Genomic DNA, 26,463 nt, shown 5'->3' on the forward strand with positions numbered 1-26,463 from the left:
CCGCCGATAAACATGCGAGCGCCGCGACGCATTCATCTTCCCCTTCCTCCGTGTCGTCCTCATCTAGCGAACACGCTGGGCAGTGCGGATAAAACCCTCCCTCTGCCTTTCACTCTTCGCTGGGCTCCTCGGTTTGTGAAATCTCACTTGGACCCGTTTACACAAGTTCTGCCAAGAGGGCCACACGAATGCACACGGATGGAAAGAAAGCGAGCACCTGTTTGTGCTTGCAAAGTCACGTGCGCATCGCAGTGCATGCAAATAATGTAATCCCTAAAGAATATGTACGCGTCCGTCCGCCCAGGCTCATATTCAATTGCGGTGTACGTACATCGCAGCGCAAAGCTCTCAGATACAGTTTGTTTAAGATGCGCAGCGTGCGGTGGAGGGTCGATCCAGATCAGTTTGCATCTTTTTATCCCACTACACAGGTCATGAACAGTTCAGTTTTTGCCCCGGTAGCAGCAGCAGCAGCAGGAGGATGCTGATGAGGGTCGTTTGTGGGTTGGTACATCACTTCGCTTCAGAGATACATTGAAAAAGTCTTTCTAGACCTCAGGCTCCATAACTTTTCTTAGCAGAAATAAAATGCATGACCTCCTTAAATGAAAAATTATTTTATTTTCTTTTGTCAAAATTAAGAAAAAAAAGAAACTTTGCTTAACTCTCACAACTGACTATAAGCTCGACAGAATGACGTCTTTGTCATGTACCGCTTTTGACTGATGCATTTGCTTGAACAGCACTGCAGTTACATTCCTCCTTGTCATAAAATGTACATTTTCAAGGCGGCCCCATTCACAGCACTGTAAATGCACTATCGTCTGTTAATCAGACCGATTCAGCTTTCCGCATTAGTCCCCTCGAGTCTTTCGCACGTACCAGCCACGCCATTCAAAGACCTGACAGAAAACTCTTTAGATTGCGCAGGGCTTTGCTTCAAATCCCCAGCAGCGAGCTCAGCTGCACTGAGGCGGCTACACGAACCAGCAGGAGCACGGCAGCGTGTGCTTTGAACACTGTCGGAGATTACGACTGAACCTGAACCTCGACCATGAAGGGGTGAGCGTTTCGCCCCTGCACCTGCGTGCCTGACATGTATGGAACCAAGGTTTTAATTTCTTTCCAAATGATGTCACGCTGAGAAATTTGCTGGAAAAAATAGTTAGCGATAATTTCTTTTAGATTTATCTACTGTAACATCTCTAAAAGTTTCTCAGTGTCATTCGCGTCACCGGTCAGTGGTTTTAATGTTGTGGCTGATTGGTGTTTACCTCCCAGAAATACTGTCCACTCAAACGCAACTGGCGTCAGAATAGATGTCTTCCACCCAACAGTAGACACTGAGCTCTACATTAGCCTTGCATTGCCTCCAGGACAACATGTCAACACACAAGACGTCTTTCAATGTAAAAACAGATTGCCATGAAATTGGATGAGCACATACATAATCCCAAAGGGGGCGAAACTCTTTTGTTTGTAATGACCCTGTAACCTTTCCTCTGGCAGCATTTAAGGACACGTGAAACATTTTTTAAGCGTCGCTCCCGATAAAGACGAGCATCGACGCCCCTTAATATGCGCAATTTCCTTTTACCTTTTCACACCGTCGCATGTGATGAACACGGCAGCCTCTGAATGAATGCAGGGCCTTTTATGTTTTACGCCGGATGACATAAATTAGTGTTTTTGTCCTTGCCTCTGAATCACAGGAAACAATCCATAAGTACATGTATCTTTAATTAACTCGATTCATATTCAAATTCAATTAAAGAACACAAGAGCAAACCCCCTCATCTGATCATCACTCAGCCTCAGCTTGTTTTATGTCGTGGTTGCAGCCTTGTAGATAAGCATTTATTTCTCCACGCTATTTTGTTTTTAATATATATGTATATATATATATATATAGAGGGAAAACATAAATTAATGCCGTGGTTCATTGACATTTGCGTTACGATGTTCACGACGTGGATGTTCCACACTGCGATGCAAAGATCCATGAAGAAAAGAAAAAAAAAAGGGGGGGAGCGCTCGCACACATACATACACACCTGGTGCGTCATCATCATAAGCAGTTTCAGTGGAACGAGGCTGAGTCGACGCAATGGCACAAAGTGTCAGGGGAGCAGGTGTTTGTGCCTCTGAGAGAAATAAGAGAGCCTGAGAGGTAGGCAGGCTGAGAAAGACCCCCTTTACTTTCCTTCCTCCCTCAGCGACTAAGCATCCATCTACCTTTTATTGTTTTCCTCCTACAGTCTCATCTTTGATCCTTGCTCCTTCGGTTAATTTTTTCCCTTTTCTGGTTTCACCGCTCAACTCTCGCGCTGCCTCTTATCTCCTTCTCTTGTTTTTCGTCTCGCCACATTCGTCCTGCAAATATCACGTAGGCTCCTCTACGTTCTTCGGGGCATCTTTCGTCACAGGCAGCGCTCGGATGTACACATGTACATACACGAGCCTGGATTTTTTATTATTTTTTTTATTATTTACAACACATTGCAGTAAATACTCTGTCCATGCCAGACCGGCCTACCACGTAGATTACAATCCTGTTTGATTTGTTAAGATCACAAAAGCTCCTGCCTGCATCCGAACAGCCCAGCAGGCAGCTTTAAATCACGGGAACGTTTGCCAATAAAGAGACAGTCCCCTTTGAAAAAAAAAAAACACTGAGAATGCTTCCACTGTGCATTAACAACACACATATTTTTTTTTTTTAATCCTAACGAACCAACAATGAGCACAATGCCTCCACATAATTAATATATCTTTAAAATGGCGTCTTGACGAGGACCGATACGATTTCTCCGGCGGGTCAGTTTTGACGTGCGCTGGTGAGTTACTGACGGCCGTGGTGGGGAAGGAAGGAACGGGAGGGGGATGTTATCACCATTATTTAATCCACAACGGGCGGTGGCAGTGGTCCGCAGCTCTGAGATTAAATTATTGGCTTTTTATAGTTCCATTTTGGCTCCACAGCGTTTTTTTTTTAAAACTTACATTGACCTGAAATTCCTGAACTGAGGAGTGTGCCAGTGAGAGGTACACGTACTGTACATGAAAGACATGAAAACCTGCGCTATCACTGAGACTGTAACAAAAAAAAAACAAAAAAAAAAAGAGTCTCATTTGAGGAGTAATACTGTTCAAATGGAATCCCAGCCCTGTTGAGAAATAAAAGTTTCAGTCTTCGAAACAGTCAGAAAAGTAAAAATCCTCTCTTGTTTGCATTTATTGCACAGCACAGCGTCGGTCCACGTATACTGTAAAACTCCTGAATGGTTCCTGTGACGGCGACCGGTGTCCCCCCCCCCCCCCGTGGTCGCCGTTTTGCTGGATGGGCCACGCCTGAGTTGTAGCACGAGTGCACGGCCTCATTTCCTCAATTTTTAACATCCCGTCCTCAGCAGCTGAGGATCTTGATGAAGGCCCGCCTGAACTCGATGTTGAAGGTGGTGTAGATGATGGGGTTGAGGGCGCTGTTGACGTACCCCAGCCACGTGAAAGCGCTGTAAAGTTCAGGAGGCACGTAGCACGTCCTGCAGTGGGTGTTCAGAATGTGAGTCACAAAGAAAGGCAGCCAGCAGATGAGAAACACCCCTGGAGCAGCCAGACAGCAGAGAGGCATGGGAGGGAGGACGGTGGGGAATTGAAGGTGTGAGTGGAACGGATGGAGTGGTGGATAGGGCAGAGATGGAAAATAAATAGAGTAAGTAGAGCACAACAGTGACATGGTGGAATAATGTGAAACGTGTTTATGGTGTAAATTTGTGGGTGGAAAAACGTGAATGAGGGGAGTAAATGAAGAAAACGGGGGAGAGAAAAAGACATTTTATGTTAATCATATTCACAGTTCATGATTGCTAAAACCTCCTCTTAGCAATTATGGTACAATCACTGCCTAACAATCTTGTTGTAATTAGATACCGATTTTTTTTTTCTTCAAAAATAAAAATGCAAAAGAAAAATTAGAAATTAACATTTTTTTTATCTTCTATCTTCTGTCACCAAGCAACATTTCGCCAAACAGGTTGTACTTCATGCGCCGCGTCAGAGTAGGACTTGGCTAACGCTCGATACATCGGTCCCTCAGCGCACAAGCCTTGACGTTCGCGCCGCGCTATAAGCTTTCAATATTTGCTTGAGGCGTTCTTTGCATTCTTCTGCACAACATTTCATCTTTTTCAATTGTTGTAGCAATTTTCCTCCACCAGCCCTGCGCCATCTGGGAGTCCCTGAATCCCACATCGTAGCCTCCAGCTCCTCCGTTTAGCACATCAAGCAACCGCTGCTGCTCCTTTTCGGTACGTGGGGGGATTGAAATACTTACCTCTGCTACTGCCAGGAGACACCTACTGTACTGGAGTGTGCAGAACAGATGTGCCAGCTGTGCTGTGCAGTAATTTAGAAGTGCGCTGCCAGCCGAAACAACACCAAATGAACTTTTGGTGCGTGCCACCGCGTGCTAGGGTCTTTATTGAAATGTGCTTATTTGCTCAAATATGAACCAAAGTGTGTGCAGACCCAGATACGATTATTCACTTTGCATTATTTCCACCTCCTCAGCACATGTTTCCGAAGCTGGGTTTCGTTGCTATTGTAATGTGAAATAATTAGCTGTAGTTGTAGAGAGTTTTCTCGCCCAGTGTTTCCATTGAGCTGCTAGCATTAGCCTTAGATTAGCGACAGTCAACAGCCAACAATGGAGACGTTTAATCTGCCGCTCTCTTTGTTAAGTGGCTAGACCACAATCTGTAAATACTGCAGTACAGCCGAAATTACACGCTTGGTTCAAGCCCTATAATTGAAGTCACAACATCACAGAAAAGCTGTGGTCAGGTGGAAAGATGGCAGGAGTGAGATCATCTTCAGTGTGCACACCACAGTTTTCACTGACACCGGCGTAATGTGATCAGACACCTCCGATTACGTTTTTTTGTCAGTGAGATCTGTGATGTGCCAGAGCTAACTGGACCAGGCCTAAAGCAACCTGGCTGATAATTGGAGCATGTGGAAGCTGTGTCAGGAGATTCACGCCGTGGACCCACAGCCAGACAGATTTATCTTTTTCTTTTTTTTGACATTTTAGCTTGATATATTGCAGCTCTGCAGAAAACATGCATATGCACGCAGAGTAAACAAGTGTATTGTATGGTCTGGTGATTCGGTATACAGTCTGTGGCAGAAAAGTCCATAAGAAAAGTAAACATATTAAGCCTTTCTGTCACACAAATATGTACACTCAAGTTTCCAATGTTTCTTCTTTCTTTATATGGCCGTCTGTTCCAGGCACAGCTCGCCCACAAAGACAAACATTGTGCTGAGCGTTCTCACGAAGCTGTCTGTTTGAGCACCATTACAGGCTTCCGGATGTACTCCATGGCGTCCAAATAAATGCCACAGAGTAATCAGAAACTGACCGTAATATTTATCAAACAGACATCGCTGCAATCTCTGTTCTTGCGGGTTTCGTGCGGTTCACTCACTCTCACGTTCTGGATCAGATACAGGCTCAGAGATAATAGTGGAGAAACGATGCCCTTTCGGCACCTTGACAATGGCAAGAAGATGAGGAGGCTTCTACAAAGCCTGCCAATCTGAAGAAAAATAGGCTTCGAGGGAGTGTGGGCCTAAAAGAGCCTGGAGTCAGAATACAATAACAGAGCTGAAATTGGCCATAATAGTTCCCCTCTAAATGAAAGAAACCGCTCGCCATATATCTACACCTGCACTATGTGTCACATTTAACTCTCCTCGTCTTATGTCACTTGCAACAACTACTCACCGAGCACAATGGCCAGCATCTGAGTGGCCTTTTTCTCCCGTGCGTGCATGCTCCTGAACCGCGAGCTGTTGATCAGAGAGTTGGATATCGGCCTCAGCGCCGTGTGCGTTCGCCCGTTGGAGAGATCTTTGACCTCGCAGCTCATCCTGACGGGAGGAAGCTCGATCTGGTTGTTCTCCTCCGGGCCTTGCTCCCCGCGCTCCTGCTCCAGGTCCAGCTCGGTGCGGCCGCAGGAGGCGTGGCTGATGCTGCAGTAGTTCTGCGTGTCCACCGGGGGCAGCATCGAGTTCTCCACCGGCCCCGTCTTCGGGCGTTTGCGCCACAGGCATCCTGAGAGCAGGGTGGGCTTGGACGGACCCGATAGTTCTGTGCTCTCCTGAAGGGATGACAAGGGACGTGAATACTTAGCACACGTGTTAGTTAGCAACCAACCAGTTTCCTCCTAGCGTTTAGCATTTGTGTGTCTTTGAGCCCATTGTTTTGATTTACACATGACTCTCATGTTCAGGTTCAGGTCACTTTATTTATACTGGGGGTCCTCAACATTTTTCAGGACGAGGACCCTGTTCTATATTAAACTCGGCCTAGCGCTATTTATAAATATACATGATTATTATAATTTTGCATTCAATATTAAGCTATTTCTTATCCCTTTACTAAAATATGTTGGATTCATGTTCATGTGTATTTAAAGAAATTTAAATTTGTGTGGGAAAATAAAAAAAATACACACAAATGTCTAACGAAACCAAAAATTTCGCAGACATGTAACATGTAACAAACGTACAAGCTGACTATAAAAAGTATTAAAAGTTCTCAGGCTCCACCAATAACTCTACAAAAGGTCAATAAAAGAACGGATATGGTAAAAGAAGTTTACAGCACGAGTAAAAAGAAATTAAAAACCCAATCAACTCCTTCAGCTAACTGCAACAGCTAGCAGCTAGCTACCTGTTGTGTGCTCTTAGGCTAGCACGCAGCTAGCACAAAATATCTAGTTTGTCACAGAAGCCCGTTTAGCTTTAGACATTTTCTCATACAGTTGGTGAAAAACAAATCAGAACTTTAAAAATGATCATAATAATTTGTTCGGTGTCGGAAATACAAGCTCAGATCTTTTTCTGAGGCTGGCAGATACGCAAATAGCTCGCTAATGTTATGTTGTGTCAATTTGTTTCAAGGTTTCCAGCTTGTGCTGACGCGCCAGGTGTCAAAAAAGTCAATTACAGCAGGTTTCAGTGTTTAAATGTGGTACTCAAACCTCATCTGTGCTGTAATATCCAGTTAAAGAGTAGCTTTAGCTTATCCTTCTTGACCTCATGTGGAAAATATTAGCAGCGGAGTGCTACTCCACTTACACAAGTGGTGAATAAGACTCAGAACATTGGATGTTATGTCTAATTCATGTCCGAAGTGCTGTTCAGACAGACTAAAAGCACCACTCCAAGTTTTTAAGCTCCACAGATAGTAACAGCGCCACATTATCTCTGTATAACCCGCTAATGTTATCTTTAACTTTAGTTGTAATAGGATGTTTTCTTTTCATCACTCACTTTCTAAAGCTACGAAATTAACAACTCCAATAGCCCTATTCCCTTTCCAGTAATAAGAGTCATGAACTAGTTTTAGTCATTATGCATTGTGTATTTTCAGTACAGCCACAAACATGAATTTTTTATGGTATGCTTACTCATCTCATCACGGCTTTTCCAGGGGGGGGGGGCGATTACAGATTGTTACATTCTCTGTCTTTGAACAGTGCGTCACCCACAGACTCCGCTCAACTGATTGACTAGTCACCAGGTAACACGAGGCACCGTGTGAGAGAAATGTGATTTGCGACTCCTTTTTTCCAGACACACAGTGAACAGTGAAGCCTGCAACTCAAGTTTGCATGAGCGTGCACACAGACAGACCCACTTAAAAACCTAAAAACAGAACCATCGCATTACAGCACGCCAACACAGACAATGAAAGAGTTAGTCAGGCATTAGGCTGTGGTGTGTTCAGAAAGACTAGAGCACAGAATAAATAAATAAATAAATAAATAAATAAGTCAAGATTCTCACGGTTGCGTTGGGTCTCTAGTTCAAAATAACACCTACCACTTTAATTCGTATAGGTGACAAGTCTTGCTTCGCCTTGGGCGTCTCTTCTTGCAGACAGGTCTCCTGGGGGATCAGAGACAAGCTTATGATAGGAAACGTGCAATCCCACCGTAACCCCCATCAGTCATTTGAAACCTCTCTTCTGTTCATCTTGGAGGATGCTTTTATTAAAATTCCAATTATTCTAACCTGAGTAACCCTGACACTGATAAAACAGAAAAAGAGAATTAATTTTTTTTGTTTTGTTTTGTTTTTTTCATTCATGAGCCAAACAGAAAATAACACAGGGGCTTAAAAATCTTCATATTAGAAATTCCTTCACTTGACTGAGTACCTGTCCTATTATGTTATTTCAGAAACATTTTCCCATAACAACTATTCCAGGGCACGGATCTTACGACCGGAGTCTCCTCTCAAGGGTGAGATCCCAAACCGACTGGAGCTCAGCTACAACCCATTATCTGAAACCGGCTGTGAAAATAAAGGACTTGCTGTACGTTTCTGTGCACCCAAGGGGGAAAAAATAGAGTGAAATGAATCCAGTCTTTTTTTTTTTTTTTATGTGCCCAGTCTCACATGTTTTAAAAATAGGGTTGATCCGTATCCGTATGCACAGAACATGACCTGGTGTCTCCTTGCCCGTGGTTATTAATGTAAAGACGTCATTTGTGTGATAGACGTAAGTGGGACAAACATTAGAGTGATGGAGGCGATCGAACAAGTGACAGCTGGTTGAGAAGAAATTTTTCGGATTTGCATGATAATGAGGAACCGCCGTCACCCCTGTCACAAAAATCACTAATGGTAAAAAAATTAGCGGATGCTTCTTAATGGGCTGAAATAAAATTTAATCTATCCACGTAGCAAACCATTTCTTTACATGATTGTATTTTATATTGCATGGATTATGCTCTTTATTTTGCTTATTAACTGCATTAATTGCATGATTGCATGGTGGCCTTTGCACTTAGCCGTGCTGCACAGTGGCTGTATCCAATTACAATATAGTGTCTATAGTGTGTGATATACATATGCTATATAACGCCCTGAAAAAACATCTCAATTCAACATCTGACCATCCCTATATCTGATGACTTGTCTGTCTCATATGCATGTATTTATTTTTAGACGTTCTTATTGTGTCTTTCTCCCTCTCTTTTCTTTTTATATAGTGTCGTGCAAATGAGCTCAGAAGGCTCCTGATTAGACTCAGTGTTTTTTACCCGACAGGCCGTTTTTAATTAAGAACAGCTTCAGTTCTGCAGTGACGTCCGCGTCAGAGCCAAGCTGCGCATTTACATTTCATCCCTGACCCGTGTTCGGCAGCGCGTCCTGTTGTGCTCTCAGCCTACATTTACAGAGCGCACAAACTCCTGCAGCTTTCCTGTAGTATTCCTATAATAACATTATCGTCCAGAGATTTCTCAGACATTGCCTCTGAACCCTGATTCCTGCAACTTATTCATAAAATTTCCTGAATGCCAGAAAAAAAAAGCTCTGCCAAGTTAATAGGTCAGTCTGTGCACTACATTTCACGTTTTTCTCTGTAAAAGAGCCCGTTGTTGGGCTTTTAGGGAGGTTTTTGCTTGTGAGGTATATGCGTAGTGAGTGTGCCTTGCAGAAAAGGTCCAATATAAAGGTGAATTGTAATTTGCAAGTCATTATCAGTGTGCATAAAGTGGGTGAATGTTAATGAGGGAGAGAGGCTGCATCTACATGAAATATAAAAAACACTGCCAGGAGAAGACCTTGTATCCAGAAAGAACCAGGAGCATAATTATTCCGAGCTGCACCACCATGAATGTTTAACCACAATCAAATCTGAAAGGTTTTACAGCAGCATCGTGAAAAGCTCCCTGGCAGTTGAGTCACTCATGGTCATTTTATTAATAAACCATTAATAAATATTCTTAAAAGGAGAAAAAAAAGTTTAGATTTATACATGTTTGTAAAGTTTATATGTGTCAAGAGGTCATTAAGAAAAGGCCCAAGATACTTAAATCATTAAAGGGTTGTCTACAAAAATGTAATCTTAATAAGTTATTTATGAATTAATTTAATGTGAAAAGCCCTGCAGCTCCTTTTTTTAACCTCTTGAGACCCAGTGTCCTCATATGAGTATGTTAAGTTTTAGGTTTGCTGCAGCTTATTCTGCTTCATTTAGCCCTGTTTTCTTCACAACGAGACACTTTTTTCTGCTATGTACCCGTAGCGAAGAGTCAATACACTTCTTTATTTATACATATGAACTTTTCTTGTTTGATATGACATAAAAATTTAACAAATTCACAAGTACTTGTTTGAGTTTAATTATTTAAATTGTAATATACAGTTAGACGTAGGGATAAATAATCCCTACGTCCAGTTGAAGTATTTTTTTATACTTCTTAGGTCCTACTAATCCCAAATACCTAAAGATCTTAATCTTATTTTATTTTAATTAACCCTCTGGAATCCAGAATATAATTGGCCATTTTTGACTACTTTTATTGACTACCTTTATATTTCATTTTAAAAATGGTTTACATTGCCTAGTTTGGTATCATTCTTTTCAACACAACCTCACATGTGTCCTTTTATAATTATTTTTTCATTTTGACACGTTGTATTAACACATTGTACCTAAAACCACATTAAAACCATAAAATCCGAGGAGGAAAAAGTTAGATTTTTCTCTGTGAAAACCACAAACAAGTTTAACTAACCATTTTTATGACTTTGGATGCAAAGCTATAGATCAAATTTTAAAAGCTGATCTACAAATTTAGCAAACAACAAAGCTATTTCAATTAAAATGCAGGAAATGTATCACCAATTTTTGTACAGCTATTTACAACCATTTACAAAACTACCCTTAGCAACCACTGACACATCATTCCCTGATTGGTTGATGAGATGCATTTTTCCACCAATAGGAAAAGGGGGTGTCTTTTTTGTTTGTTTTGGAGCATTTGAAGCTGGCTAGCGATCTATGCTAACTAGCGTTTTGCTTTTCACCGTTTTTCCTGTGCACCAGACGCGCACCGACATGATGGTAATATCCAGGAAAAAGTGTGACGTAAATTATTTATAAGTCTAGTTTTACTACACAATTTAAAAAAACTTGTATATAGTGTGAAGTTAGCACTGCTAGCTGCTACGCCGTCTTAAATTGGTCATGTGATTGGACGTACCATAGCGTCCGTGGACTTCCGGGGGTTGAAGATGCAGTTCAAACAAATGCTTTTGTCTTGGTGGGTTATAGAGGTCAGAGGTCAAGAGCCAGAGAAATACAAAGAAATTGCGATACCACAACCATGCGTCCAAAAAAATGTCCTAATTAACGACATATTTAAATTATCTAACGGCCATTTAATTAAATAATTAATAATTAATACTTAAATAAAAGATTTCTTCATATCCCATGGTGCAGTAATAGTGTGCAAGCATCACCAAAGGAAAAACAAGGAGGAAACACAATTGAGCCTCACCACAGATGGAGGGGTGGAACCGGGCTGTACTTTTCCGCTAGGCTGTCCAAAGTTGATCCTCTTCCGCCTCATCCTGAGGAAGACGTAGATGCGGATGTAGACGAGCAGAGTGACAATAAACGGCAGGTAGAAGGACACCACAGAGGAGTAGATCACAAAGTCAGGGTTGGAGATGGAGCACACCATCGGGTCGTCTGCAACAAGAGGGAAAACACCATTATGCAAAATACCTGCGAAATCACCCGATAGTTACAGAGACAGAAGGTGTAATGTACAGTTGAGCCCTGACCCTGGAGCACGATCTCCATCTCGAAAATGACCTCCACGACGTGTCCTCTTCCATATTCTGCATACATGCCGACATGCACAGCGCGGCTCACGTATATAATCAGACTGATGACTACGAGATGGGGGTTTGATTGATTTGACAATAATGGGGCAGTAAATTCAAGGGAAGACGCCGGTTGACGCCATAATTATAGTGTATGGACCAATCTCTCAAGTGAACTAATAGAGCTGTAAATTGCTGTTTGCAAAAAAAAAAAAAAAAAATTTAAAAAAGACAGGTGACCGCAGCTGGGAAATGCATATTGTATAGCAGTGGCATGAAGAAACTAGGGCTTTACCCTAGACGTTCCTAGTGGATCAATACCTCATAGCTCAAATCACAGAGAGATGAAAACAAGAAGAGACAGATCTATTTCTGGCTCCTGTCCATACTGCCGTCAGTTTCTAGATCCTAATTATTTAGTCGTGTGGTTGGCTTTTGTCTTGTTGATGTGTTTTTTCCCCCAATCCATTGCTTTTAGAAAAACACAAGTGGTTCTGAACCTTATGTGAACCTGCTTCAGCCAATGAGATTGCAAGGTGACTGACAAGTCAGAGGGATTCCTGCAATTGACCGCTGGTTTCCATCGATCCATATAAGTTGAATGGGCGCCAATCGCTTGTTTCTTGTACAAATGGCTTTACACCAACACTGTGAATTGTGCGCATGCAGCCGTGCGTCTCCGCCCGACGGCTATTGAAATTAAAATAGCTACTGGTTGATGTCTCTCACGTTCTCCTTTGTTCAGTTGTGGGATTTTCTTGTTCAACACTTCACAGAAGATCTTTGTCCTCGGAGCAAAATCTTCAGTTTTGAAGGGTATGAATAATTCCAAAAACATCCCTCAGAATCATCAAAGAGACAATATGGCAGCGTCTCTGTTACTACAGAGTAACCTATTTTCATCAGAAAGCAATGCAAACAATATTTAAATATTAAAAAGTTGTCTCCGCTGTAGAGGCAGTTTCCCTGCCTATGCACGTAATACATTTCTACATAATTCATGCAGTTTTAGATGGGTGTTAATGACAGTCTGTCTGAAGGCAATTTCCAGAACTCAGAGCTTGAAAAGATGATCAGTACACTCTTAACAACAAAGGTTCAAATCGGCACCAAAAGTGGTTCTTTGCATTGATGCCACAGGGGAACCTTTTAAAGTTCTCCAAGGACCCTTTACCCTGTTGGTTCTTTAAAGAACTATTTATTGTCCTGTTTTTCAGAGAAGCTTAGTCAGATCTTAATGGAACATTTTGGAAATTCAGTTTCCCAAATCAGGGGTTCTCGAACTTTTTGGAGCCAAGTTGCCTCCCTTACTACGGAGAAATCCTCATGCCAATTAAACACATGTTTAGCACCATTTGTGATTCCAGATGCCATAATAGTTTTAAACTTTTCAAACTAAATACCAACCAAGGACAGTTTTAAGGCACACTATTTTAAGGCATAGTGCTCCAGCTTTGACGTAATTTATTACCCTTTATTCAAACTATTGGCAGAAAACTGAACAACATTCCTTACCCTTACATGGTTTCTCAGTTTAGCTGGTTTGGGTTTAGCATCATTTGAAGTGGGCGTACTGAAATATATTTGACCATAGTCACCTACGAGCGTAGGAAGATTTTACCACAGAACGAGACAGAGGTGACCAAACACCTCATCTTTCACGCACTTGTAATCATCAAGAGACAATTTTATTTCCTGTGATACATTTTCCAGAATGTAATTTGACGAGATGAACAGAAAACTCAACCGCGTTCACATCTGATTGCTAGACGTTTAAATAGCCACAATTAGCTCGTTTAAATTAGCCGAACTGATTGGATAATATTGGATCTCATTAACATAATTGGCAGCTTTTTATTGAATGGGAGCTACAGGAGCTGTGAGAAGCGTGCGAAAAACCTCAGACTCTCGGTTAAAATTCTCGAGGTTGAGAGAGGCTCAAAAAAAAAAAAATCTTTGCCTCCACCATCAGTGGTTATTTTCTCACTCGTGACAACCCTTGAGCCCGAGCCACGGAGGTCATCACGCAGCCTTTTTACAGGCTGAGTGCTCCTTTAAATCCCAGCGGCACCCTCGAAAGCAGCTAGATTGACTTCTGACCCCGAGCTGTGCTTTGCATTCTGTTTTGCCTGTTGCCTGTCCTCATCGTGGCATCACGACTAGAGACGAAGATGAAGTGAAAACGTATGTGACCTGACCTGTGGTGTTGAAGCCAAACAGCAGCGGGCAGGAGACGGCGAAGGCCAGGACCCAGACGGTGGCAATCATCGCAAAGACCCTCTTCCTGGAGCGATGGGTGGTGTTGTACAGGACAGGCATCACTACTGCGGTATATCTGCACACATAATTAGAGCGTCCTCACCTCTGGAAAAAGCGGCTGTGTAAAAGGTAAGTGGTGACATTTGAACAAAGAAAAATGCTGATATAATACAGAAAAATGGAGTAATTACAGGAGGAAAAAGAGCGTCCTTGGGATACCAAGAAATGCACTGCTGGGAGAAAATGGGGTGATATGAAGACCTACAACGTAGAAGCAAACCAGGCATTTCTATGAATGGGCAATTTGGGTTTTCAGCAATAACCCCAGCGGGGCTTTGAGTCTAAGGAGTTAATCACCACACTATATGCCAAGAGTGTATAATGAGCCCTGGAAAACGAGGTTCACCAGTGGCTCTGAAGAGGCGGCAATTATGCTGGACCCCAACCCAAAATGGATGTGATGTTATGTTGTTTAGAGCCAGATAACTGCCATGATTGTTTATCCTCATCGGACTAATTACTCTGGTTCTTCTCTAGGCAGAATGCAGAGCGAAACCTGGGAGCCAGACAGAAGCGGGCCCTCGCTAAAAATACTTTCCCCTCGCTGCTTTACGCTGTCTTTACCCACCTGCCGTTCTGCTGTCGCCTCGGATAAAAGCAGAGACGCAGAAAAAATAAATAAATAAATAACTGGAAAGGTGGAAAATAAATGTATGCGGTTTATTGAGGCAGCGCCGCTTTAAGGTTTCAGTTTAGAGACGAAAACAGGGTTTCGCTAGTTCCGCTCCGAACATCTACTGTAAGTGCTTTCACGAAAAACAATTCACCTTGAAGTTTGATCCTAGAGCTGCCTCTCTGATGTATTTATACAGTTTGACTCGTCCTTTTAAGAGGCAACAATTCTTCCCCGCTACCACACGCTGCCGATACCTAAATAAACAAAGGCGTCACAAAGGTAACGCAGGAGATTTGTTGCACATTATCAGCGACACAGAATGCCTCCGGTGCCTCTAAATCAGAACCTCTCAATCATGTGACGCTTGCGTGGAGGTTCATGTAATAATTAATCACAGGGAACCACAGGCCTCCAAATAACTTCATCTCTCAGGTGCAAATTATCTGTGTACGAAGACAAAAACAGACCTCTAACAATATGCAATTAAAGAGACAGAAGATGTGGCCGTGAATTCCTGTCATCGACTCACGGGTTGCTGCTGTACGCTATTACAGTGAAGTTGTTTAGTTGTGAGACCGGAAGGAAAAGCCACTGCTGGTTCAATTACTTCAACTCAGTGAGAAGCACAAATCTCAGCTGGAATATTTGAAAAAAAAAAAAAAAAAAAGTCATGGGTTAGAAACCCTTCTAGGCTGCACGACCACATCAAGATGAAGCTGTTCGGAAGCCGAGTGCAAGATTTTGCTTTTTCCTCTCTGCATTATGTACTCTCTGAAAAGTGTATTTGTGTAGTAGCTGAAGTGATGTAATGTTTTGCGTGAGTCTCGCTCAGTTTTCTGCTTCAGTCATGGCAGTGGATTACATCCACTTGAAACTACACTTTGATTAACCTACTATTCTTGTTCACGTTAAAGTGTGTGAGTTAAGTTTCTTTAGGTTTCATTTTTAAATCTGATTAACTTTTAAACCTTTTTTTGTCCTGAAAGTTGTAAACAAATCAATTTATTTGGTTTAAAGGAATTTCTCCCTCATTAGATTAACTTCGCACTCACTACAATTGCTCCTTTGGGCCAAGAAATGGCAATGTGCCATGTTATGGAAGCACATGGAGCATGTAAACTGGTTTGCACTGATGCCTCACAGGTTCAGGTTCAGCTCAGGCCTTTCTGGGTGGCGTTTGCATGGTCTCCCTGCGTCTGAGTACCAGGTTTCCTCCCACCTCCAAAGACGTGTTTGTTAGGTTGATTGGTGACTCGCGACCTGTCCAGAGTGAAACCTGCCTCTGGCCTGATGACTATAAAAGCTAACTTTCCTAAAACCATACTATTAGGTTGTTAAGCAACAGTATTTTACAAAAATACTTGATGTTGAAAAATTAAAAACGTTAAAGTTAAGTTGTAATAATGTAAACTGTTTCAAAGTGTTTCAAAGCACTCAAATTATGAACTGTATCTGCCTCTCAGCTCAGTCTCCACATTCGAATACATTTTTGACCACTTGGTGATTTATTTGTTGAACGCAACTGCAAGCGGAACATTTTAAGTTCAAACAAAGCATTTACGCCCCTGGTAGTTATGGTTATAGCCGGCTATTAAGTGTCCAGCAGCCAGCTTGACATTTGCTTGCAAGTAGTGTGCAGTGGGCTTTTACACCTTTTTCGATAAAAAAACAATCGCCTTGACGATGGCACATATTATAGCCGCGGGTGTGACGGCGAGCAGCTAAATGATTACAACATTATCACACCGAGCAGCGTGATCGTTAAGTGTAGATTTCCCTTTCGCACAAGCAGTTGTTATTATAAAAATGTCTTAGGCCGTATGTAATAGTTAATTCATTATATGTAGTTGAACTCTTGATGCCTTCGAGTTCAAATGTCACTGAGGAGTATTAAATATTAACTCTGATACAGGAAGCAAATAAATAATGTAAATGGCAGATGCACAAAAATTTTATCTCACAAAGTCACCTCCCACACTAATGCAAATACATGCACAGCTATTAGCCTCTAAAGGATGGGTCTTCAACAGGGGTCTGCGACCCCTGGGGGTCCGTGGAGGTACTGTAGGGGGGTCTGCAGACTTTTTGGTTGATTACACATTTTTCTATATTTTTTAAAAGTTTCCTCACAAATTTAAATTTCTTTAAACGCACAGTAACATGAATCCAACATATTTCAGTAAAGGGATAAATGGACTCAACACCGTTTCTCACAGAGCGCCACTCTAAAGGGGACCTGTCAATCTAAGCATCCTGTACACAGTTGGCCCCGCATCTATCGCTGCTGAGCCAATCGCAAGCCTGCATATTACACGCCCGACTATGTTGGGTTAGCTACCTTCCTAATTGGCTGAGAGTCTATTCAGTCACCAGGTGAAATCCCAGACGCATTCTGCAATATTAGCAGAAGAGACGCTAACAGTGGATGATATATAGGTGTGTTTATGTTTACAGTAGTTGCAGTTGTAGTTGGAAATAAAAAAATTTAAATTTGAATAGCTTAATATTGAATGCAAAATGATAATAATAATGTATATTTATGAACAGCACTACGGTGAGTTTAATATGTATAGTTGTTAGAGGGTCCCTACTTAATCTCTCATCAGTTTTGGGTCCTTGGCCTGAAAAATGTTGAAGACTCCTGCTCTAAAACACCCCGAACCACACGGTGCACAGGCAATCTCATAGCTCCTGTCACTTGTCCACTGTTGCGACGTTGTTTTTCTGCATCAAACTTTAAAATATCTATGAGGGGAAGGAGAGCAAAGGGCTGGAAATAAGGAAATCTCCCCGGGATGACATTTACTGTGGAGATGTCATGGCAACACCTGTAGTCATACATGGTAACTGCAGCGAGAAGGCGAACGCACACTCACGCGCTAACACTACACACTCACCTGTCAATGCTGATGGCACACAGGTTGAGGATACTGGCGGTGCACATCATCACATCCAGCGTGACAAAGATGTTACAGTAGAGCCGGCTGAAAAGCCAGGCGCCGCCGACCACCTGCACAGGACAGACGGGCAGATTAACAACACGCGCGTCTCTCTTCCCCTTCTTCACCGTGAAGTGTGAAGCACCTATGAACACATTAGTACACCTGACAAAGAGGCAGAGGAAACGGAAAAAAAAAAAGAAAAAAAAATGTGCACGGAAGAGATGATTTAGTCCACACTGCATAAAGAAAGCACCTTATCACACAAAGTCAGAGCCTTATTCTACCTTTTTGAATTAAACTTTATACCTATAGAGATATTAATTGGACTGATTTATGCATGTCTTTGTGTCACAGGCCTTGGCCTCCGATTGCACAAGCAGCTCTGGAGCAGTCATGCGTAAATGTTCTGGGATGATGGTGTCACGGTGGACAACATGCATATTGTTAGCGGAAGGCAAAGGAGGGAACCTGTGTGACAGAGCATCTCATTATCTTGAAGGGGGTTTCTGTTACGGAAAAAGGACATAAACCCCCAACAATACCCTGCGCACCCTACATCTCCACCTCCACCCCTGCAGAGTCCTAGCTCAGGACGCCGGGCTTTCACTTAAGCTCCCTAATACCAGGTAATAACAGTCTGACAGAGATAAATGGGATCCAAGTGCCATTCCCTCACTACTGAATCTCTCAAATGCATGATGAAAATATACGCCTACCTACACAGAGAGGCGGCAGGGAGGAGGGACACGTGGGGATACGCACCGGCGTTCACACGCACATACGAAGATGTAAATAGACAGCATAAACCAAAGATGTCACACATACACAAAGACAAAGAGATTCACAGGTGGGGGAAATGCTGTCCCAATTATAACTGTTATTCCACCAATTTCGCACAAAAATCACTTTCTGTGTGTCTTCTGCAGCTCCAGAGCAAATGGCACATTTTTAGCTTATGGGACAGCAAACCCCCAGATATGAGGGGGGGTTTAACTGGCACTGTGTCCTAGTTCCCCAATTCCAAACTACACCGCAAATCCTGAGCAGACTTTATCCGTGCAGTGTGTTCACATGCGAGAAGTGATAAAACAATGATGGTTTCTGTTATTAAAAAACAGACAAGTTGTAATTTTTTTCATATACTATCTGCAAAACCGTATTCTGTGAGGATTAGTCCCGTATAAACAATGGGTATTTGTTATATTGTGCTGAAGTGGTGCCAAGCTGTGACCTCTGGGTGAAGTGCCAACAACTGCAGTTCCTCAAGTGACCACTAGGGACAGTCTCAAACATTTTTTTTTAATTTAACTGTAAATTAAGTGTAGTTAGATTCTGTCAAGATGGCAAAAGCCGAAGCCAAATACTGAGCTTTGAAATTGCTTTTCAAAACTCCTATAGGGGTCCTTATGGATGGTTTATCCATCTTTATATACAGCCCAGTAAACTGACTCAGCACTGAACCTTAAACCTGCTGCATTGATTCTTTTTTAATCTCTCCTGCGAACTTTATGGAGGCTCGATGCCAAGCTGCTGCAGAAACTCTTTAATTTCAACCACTCCAAACCCAGCACGTCGTTTATGTACACAGCACTATTAGGCTCACTCCCACCGCCGCCCTCCGAAACACAGAGGGGCGCGTGATCATATTTAATTTTCTCTACTCAGTGTGGGAATATGATGTGGCTCAGCGGGGTTCTGCAAACACTTACCGACTGTGCTTGAACGATCTATACTCTGATCAGTGGAGTGTGCTAATTGTCTCAGAGTAAAGGCACAGCAGGTGCAGAAATTATTAAGACGCAGGAGATGAAGTGTCACGGAGACGGGTAGTTTGGAAAAGTGGCCTGAGATTTGAAGTTCAGCTTCTTTTATCAGCCGGGGGAAAATAACAGGACAGCGTTCGAAAGGATTTCTGACAGGTTTCATCATACTCTAGCAAATAAAGTACCCCGAGTGACCTGACGGAGGACTTGCTTCCGCTCATCAAATGGAGCTGTTGCTATAGTCGGGTCACATATTTGCCGAGGCTGAGCGGCGTCGTTTAGGATGAATTGTGAAAAGTGAGCACTCTCTCATCGCTGCCAATACAACCACTCTGTTGAAGTTGGAGCCATAGATCAACAGCACCTTCCATGGATGAGCTGACTTGCTCAAGGGGCCGTGATTAGTGCCCGCTGAGGGCAGGGAGAGCGATAGTCTGTCGTCTTTCGGGTAGAAGCAAACCAGCAACCCTCTGGTCACGAGCTAATCTCCTGTCCTTCAGATTAGAGCTCGCAGGTTGATGGTGCTCGCAGTGCCAGTGTTGGGAGTCTTTTCCTCTGAGGCTGATCCAGTGATTTTTTGCTCACGGAGCAGAAGGATTTATCCAGGATAATGCTGACCTTTACATTTATGCTAAATTGATGGATAGTGGACTTCCGTGGCACACTGGCCGTTAATGACCCTTTTCCTTACGGGACCGTAAGCCCCCTTTGAATCTGAAGTGAAGAGATGCACACGGAAACGAAAAGTGTAGCACATGCTCTTACAGCATGACCGCTCACAGGAGAAGTTAAACTCATGACTGAATCCCATCGAGGTTCCTGGCTACCCTAATTTACCTTTCATAAAATGTAATCATCTTTAATTTGTCGGCTTCTGCTCACTGAGTATGATTGTCTTCTTCTGGTTGACCTGCAGCTGAATCTTCTGCACACCGCGAGAAGTCCGAGTTTCTCATTAAACGGAGCAGACTTTGGGCAGGAGGTCGGCCGCTTTCTAAACACAAATGAACTTCAAAATGATTTTGTCGGCCTCACGAGGGCAAACACCTTCAAGGATGCTATCGTACGCTCACAGGCCTGTGTCTGCACGTGCTCGTACAAACAGGACAGGAGTGCAGTTTATTACTTTGATAAAATGCGGATGCCTGAGGGTCACGTATGCCTGTACACTTAATGGAGTTATTCAACAGCAAGTAACACGAGTAGGAAGGCTGGGGAAATGAATAATTAGCATGCAAACTATGTTATTAGTGAGCAATCTGTGAAGTGCAAATACAAATTAACGGCAACTGCAAGTAACTATTTGCTTCTAAGGTTTGATGATTCATTTGCTTCTTTGACATATGAATTTCTGCCAATTACCCAGAGCAGATGAAGTCATTGTTTAATATTAAATATGCCCCTCAGCAATTACTAACTAAAATACCTTTCATCATCATTACTGTCTTGTGATCACCCACATAGTTGTCACTACATAATAAGCTCCAAATGACCATCATCTTTTTTTATTTGACTGTAGCTTTTCTGTTTGCATCTCCCACACAACTTCCTCCTCTCCGGTGTCAGCTCCTCACTGGCTGCCAAGCGTCTCTGTTTCATCCTCGTCCACATCCTCTGTAATTTCTCGCGACTTTCTTAATCGCCTTTCCATCAAAGCTCTGTGAGATTGATCTGATTTCTGTAGTTGTCAGTCGGGTGGGACGGGAAACATCCAGTTGGGATTGCACATTTATGATATGTTGATCTTTAGTGAATGTATTATCAGAATTTAAGAAAGTAAGCAGTGACTAAAAGTACTGGTGAAAACTAAAAAACAAGTAAAGGTATTGAAATAGTTAGCAACAAGTGGCTAATGGGGAAAAACTATCAAATAATGAATTAAAACGAAGGACACAACTGAGTTATGCATCAAATTAATAGCTGAAAGTTATAAACAAATATTTTAAAATGTTAAACTCTATTTTTAATTTAGAGCCATAATCAATAACTCAGGCACGTTAGCTAATAGCTAAAAAGTTGAAATATTAAGCCCTTCAGCAATTACTAACTAAAAGTGATGCATTAATAGTTGATTAATTTAAACACTTGGTTTAAATAGAGCATTAAAAGGAACCTAGCTAGTTGAAAGTTAGCTAATATGCAAAGTTATGGACAAATTACCTAAATAGTTAGCTAGCATTAAAACGAATTATAACAAATAGCTAGAGGTAATCCTTTTAATTTATTAGATATTAATGGTTGGTTGTAATCGATAAGAAATTATTACTTGAAAACAAGTAAATAGTGACATTATTAGCTATTGGATAAACTGTTGAAGCATTTCACAAATCACTACTAGCGAAAAGTAATGGATAAGTCAATAAAATAGTGAGCTAATGGTCGTGGCTACACTGAATGGCTGAAAGAGTTGCATAAAAGAAATGGAAAGTAGGCTTCAAACAGTTTAAAAATACTACAGGGACTTTATAGACACTTTAAAACAAATAAAAGTATCCTGAAAGTTAGCTAGAAGCTAAAATGCTGAAAAGCTAAGCTAAAACTAGCTAATGAAAAATAGTTTGGTTCAGTCTCTTGCACTCCAATCATAAAAACACCTCCACTCATGGATATTTTTATTTAATGTGAGGACATTAAATGTTTGTTCATAATGATAATTCTGTACATATTCCGCTTACACCATTTTCTATTTTATTTTGTAAGAGTGCTTTTTTTGCTCAACTAAGCTACTGTGACCAAGGAATTTCCCTTTCCCTTCTCTTCAATTTCCCTAAGGTACGGTTTGGACCCACTGCTCTAGATTAATGCCCTCTCTTGTCCCAGCTTTGCAAATACAGATACTCACCTCCAGGTACACCGCCCAGGGCATGACCAAAGAGGCCACCAGCAGGTCAGCCACAGCCAGGCTGACCACCAGGTAGTTGGTGGTGGTTTGGAGAGAGCGCTCCCTCAGCACAGCCAGACACACCAACAAGTTCCCAAACACGATGGCCAGAATGAGCAGGGAGTACAGCATGGCGTAATAGTTGCGCTCCCCCTCGTCCTGCCCAGGTGCTTCCAAGCTCTCGTTCCTCCCGTCCCATCCGAGGTGGTCCGATTCGTTCCAGAGCCGCTCTGCGCTGCTAAACATCGCCATGGAGACTCGCCGGGGACATGGGAGGTGAGCTGTGCGGCAAACCTACACAGGTTAAAAGAGCATATTCGGTGCTTATCCAATTTGCCCCCGACTCCCCCCCCTCTTCTTGTCACATCCCATTCATCTTCTAAGTACAGCATACGTAGAATTGCAGCATAATTTCATGTCAGAAGTCTACTGGGAAACACAGACTACCTCTTAGCAACAGTGCTCAGATGGACTGATGGATGAAATGTTATGGTTCATATGCGTCTGGGCTGTAATGCTCTGATTCCTGCTGGCACCAGTGTTTTATTCGTCCTGCTGAGAAACGAAAGCAAATACTGATGTCTCAGTGAGATATGGCTAGGTGGCTCCTCCTTAAAGACTCAGCAGAAATCCATGCTCTCAACTGTAGTATGATGCATTTACGATGGTTCCAGTCTTCCTTACGAGTGCACCCCTTCCCTTCCTGTAACTGGCCATTACCCACAACTAAGAGATGCAACACAGAGATGATGGGGGCCTGACAGTCTGCGTCACTGAAGCTATAGCTCATTGAGGACATAAGTCCGTGCTGCAACCCTGAGAGTCCCTGCACTCCGCTCCTTGCACTCCTTCTTTCCCTTTATTCACAGAGCTCTTTATCTGGCCTGCGTCCAGATAACAGCGCTGTGGTGATGCTCACACCTGTGTACGGATGGTAAACAAACTGATCCATCTTATCCAGCCTCTCTTCCAGTGACAGAAATAGGGAGAAAGACTCTGGGAAAGCAGATCACATTCAGCCCTGGCTCAAACCCAGGAGGCTTTTAAAGATTTCCTCAGTCTATGATTCCACTCAGTTCCTCAATGGCTCCAGTATCATATTATTACCCCACAAGAGAACGTGATGAAGCAGAGGAAAGCCGGGCACCAACACTCATCACCTTGAAGTCTCCAAGGGCGGCGGCGATTTTATCACAAAATTCAGTGCGACAGGTCACAAGGAAGACAAATCATAAAACATTTGTGGAAAACAGCATTAACACACACACACACACACACACACAAGGAGGCTCGTGGTTTTTTTAATCCGAGGGCACTGGTTATGCATACAAGGTTGCATACTGCTCCAGTGAAAGGTTTGTTTATACTTGTAGAACAAGTGCTAATTAAAATGGATTGTCCTCTTCACTCCTTTGCTCTCCACCTCCCCCTCATGTTAACCACTGATCCCTCATTGTGATTGTGCACAACTCTGACCTCCCACAAGTGTGCACAGAATGGGCATCACCAGACCCTTCAGCATGCATAGCCTTGTATACATGTATAGTTTCTTGGCTGAGCGCACACACACAGCTGAAGTCATTAGGGATGGTGTACAGTAACGTGGGGAGGGCGTTTCGCCGCCCGCACAGAAAACCTGAAGACAATTTACATTATCACAGGAATGATAAGAACTAATTGTGGCTCAGTTAATAAGAGGTTGTAGCCAAATAGGAGATCTGTTATCTGGGAATTATTACAGCTGCCGAGGAATCTTAATTTGAGTCGAACCGTAATCCTACAATTCAATTAAATCACGTGATTGGGGCACTTTATCAGGTGGTCGCAATCACGCTTCGAGAAATTGTTAGAGTCAAATATAGTCCGTGGGAATAATTACGCAAAACAGGAAAAGAGAGGGAGAGAAAAAAAGAAAAGAAAAGAGATTTTCTTATTTGACCACCAACCACAGCGGGTGCAAAAAAATCATCAAATACTGGAACCCAAAAAAAAAGAGAAAGAGAAGAAAAGAAAACATTTAAAGAAGGTGAAAATAACTTAAATACCTTTTACTGATTCCCGGTGAAGAATTCATCAGATGCCATGGAGGAATAGCATCATCAGAGCGGAGTTAAAAGTTGTCCGGTCATTGCATCCAAGCGCGGAGCGGAGCGAAAAGAGCCGGATCGAGGAGCGCACGGCGCCACTGCGCGCAGGCGAATGCGAGTGCGAGAAGCTCACAAGTGAACCACCAACGTAACTCGCTTTCCCTCAGCCCTGCGTGGCTCTGTGACGGCAGTGAACACCCGTTCAGCTCTTTTGCACTTTGATTTTGCATCCCCACCGCAGGCGCGTGTACGTGGCGGAGACGTCAGGTGTCTCCCTCTGGGCATTTAGCGACGCCGTGGCGAGCAACAGTGACCAGTGATTGCAAGCACACAAAATATCTGTTTGGACTGCGTTCATTTTACGAGATAAGTTATTGCACCTGCGCACATTTTGGTTAGAAGTCCTTGTCCCTTGGCTGCAATCCTCTCTATGACCCTGAACCAGTCTGGGTCGTGCTTCGCTGGAAGTGACGTTTGTAAAAATAGCCTAACGTTGGCCTCATAAAACCAGATGAGAGAATCTGTAAGGCATAGCGTAAATTAGGTCAGTCTGGGTCTATATATATATATGGAAGAAAAAAATATGGACTTGGACAACGCTGTACCTCTCTGGCACCTTCCCTTTTATAACCCTTTCCCCAAAGAAATGCCTGAAGAAAAGGAAACCTCAGAGCAGATAATGAGTACCTGGAGCTTGTGCCTGATATCACACATTTCCAGACAATGTGCTTCGTTTTTCTGTCTTCTACATGGCATTTAAAGATAAATGTAATCAGCCCTGCAGGAGCCCTTCCATTTCACACTGAGAAAATAAAATCCAAATTAACACTATGATCAAGTTAGTTTCAACTTGCAGCAAAATAATTTATTTATTTATTTTTTTTATGGAACATTCAATAGACGTCTTGTGGGACTTAATTGTATTTCCATACATTATGGGGGGAATTTAGCATCACATTAAGCAGTCACTTGAGGAGCAAATGAAAACCACAAGGTTCATATTCCCAGATACTTTCATCTTTAATAAACAACACACACTGACAGCGACGTCATACCTCAGATTCTATTAAAAAGCCGTTGAAATGTGCATTTCAAGAAGCAGTAAACAGCAGGAGGTTAATGACCTGTTCTATGTATCCGCAGTAGAAGACAAACAACCCATAACTGATCATTTTTCACCACCAGCCTCCCGTCAGTTTGTGTTTTAACTTATGTAGAAGTGTCCAAATGTCCTTGGTGCGCGTTGGAAGTTTGACCCATCATTCTTCTCCACAGCAGCTGGCCTGTGCTGTGCAGAGCTGGAGAGAATCCTAATACGTACTGTGGCTGGCGTGAATTTTGAAACTTGACAGAATTGATGGTGTGAAACACCCACAACACATGCTAAAGTTTGACTTTGGACGATACCAGAGTGCACAGTCACTGCTTCAATAACTCAAAACCAACATTCACTATATCAAGATCTTCCCCCGTGCTCCGTCTATGTACATTATGCAACATTCAGGAAATCAATCTCATTCTTCTGGATATGAGCAGCGGCTACGAATGGCTGTTCGCCTCGCTAGTGATTTATGTCACATACCTCAAATACATATATGGATGGAACTTCCTTCGAACTGATCACCTCACCTGTATAAACCATTACGACCCTCCTTACGTAAGCAGTATTCGCTCCCTCACCTTTGCACACATACTCAACCAGGGGATTTAATGGGAAGGTGGGGAGTAAAATTGGATCTGCTTTCCCTATGAATGAGGAATGTGCGCAGACTGTGCATAGATCGGGCCCTTGACTGCCATTCACTGAGCAGTTACTCACAGGATCTATACCGGTCTAGACTAACACCTGTGTGAAGGTCAGGCATGAGAGGTCACATCTGCAATAATGACAAAGGCCAGTGATGGTTGGAAATATGAAAGAAGCCCTTTTAAAGTTGGTTAAAATTCTGCTGCCATCTATTGGTGAATACGCTGAACTGCGTTTAGCTGCTTAGAAAAGTACAGTGTCACTTATATAGTGTAGCATTTCTGAGTTTGATGCTGATGGATGTTAAACTGATTTTAAAGATTTCTTAAGTTTAATTGTCAGTGTCTATTAACAGATAAAAACTATTGTGTATATTTTAAAGTTCATTATGAAAATAATTACATTCTGCAC

The 26,463-nt window shown here is 42.5% G+C and overlaps 1 protein-coding gene across 1 annotated transcript; it reads right to left on the reverse strand.

The window, feature by feature from the left end:
• Positions 1 to 601: 601 nt before the first annotated feature.
• Positions 602 to 24,754, reverse strand: drd3 (dopamine receptor D3). The gene is made up of 8 exons (XM_047612121.1): positions 24,264 to 24,754; positions 22,180 to 22,512; positions 17,530 to 17,642; positions 13,896 to 14,032; positions 11,367 to 11,560; positions 7,894 to 7,959; positions 5,789 to 6,164; positions 602 to 3,603 (listed from the first exon to the last, which is right to left on the reverse strand). The coding sequence occupies exons 2-8, from the start codon at positions 22,468 to 22,470 to the stop codon at positions 3,407 to 3,409; spliced, it is 1,374 nt and encodes a 457-aa protein (XP_047468077.1). The 5' UTR covers positions 22,471 to 22,512; positions 24,264 to 24,754; the 3' UTR covers positions 602 to 3,406.
• Between the last annotated feature and the right edge of the window lie 1,709 nt (positions 24,755 to 26,463).

This window comes from Mugil cephalus, chromosome 18, assembly GCF_022458985.1.
Source record: "Mugil cephalus isolate CIBA_MC_2020 chromosome 18, CIBA_Mcephalus_1.1, whole genome shotgun sequence".
Taxonomy (NCBI): domain Eukaryota; kingdom Metazoa; phylum Chordata; class Actinopteri; order Mugiliformes; family Mugilidae; genus Mugil; species Mugil cephalus.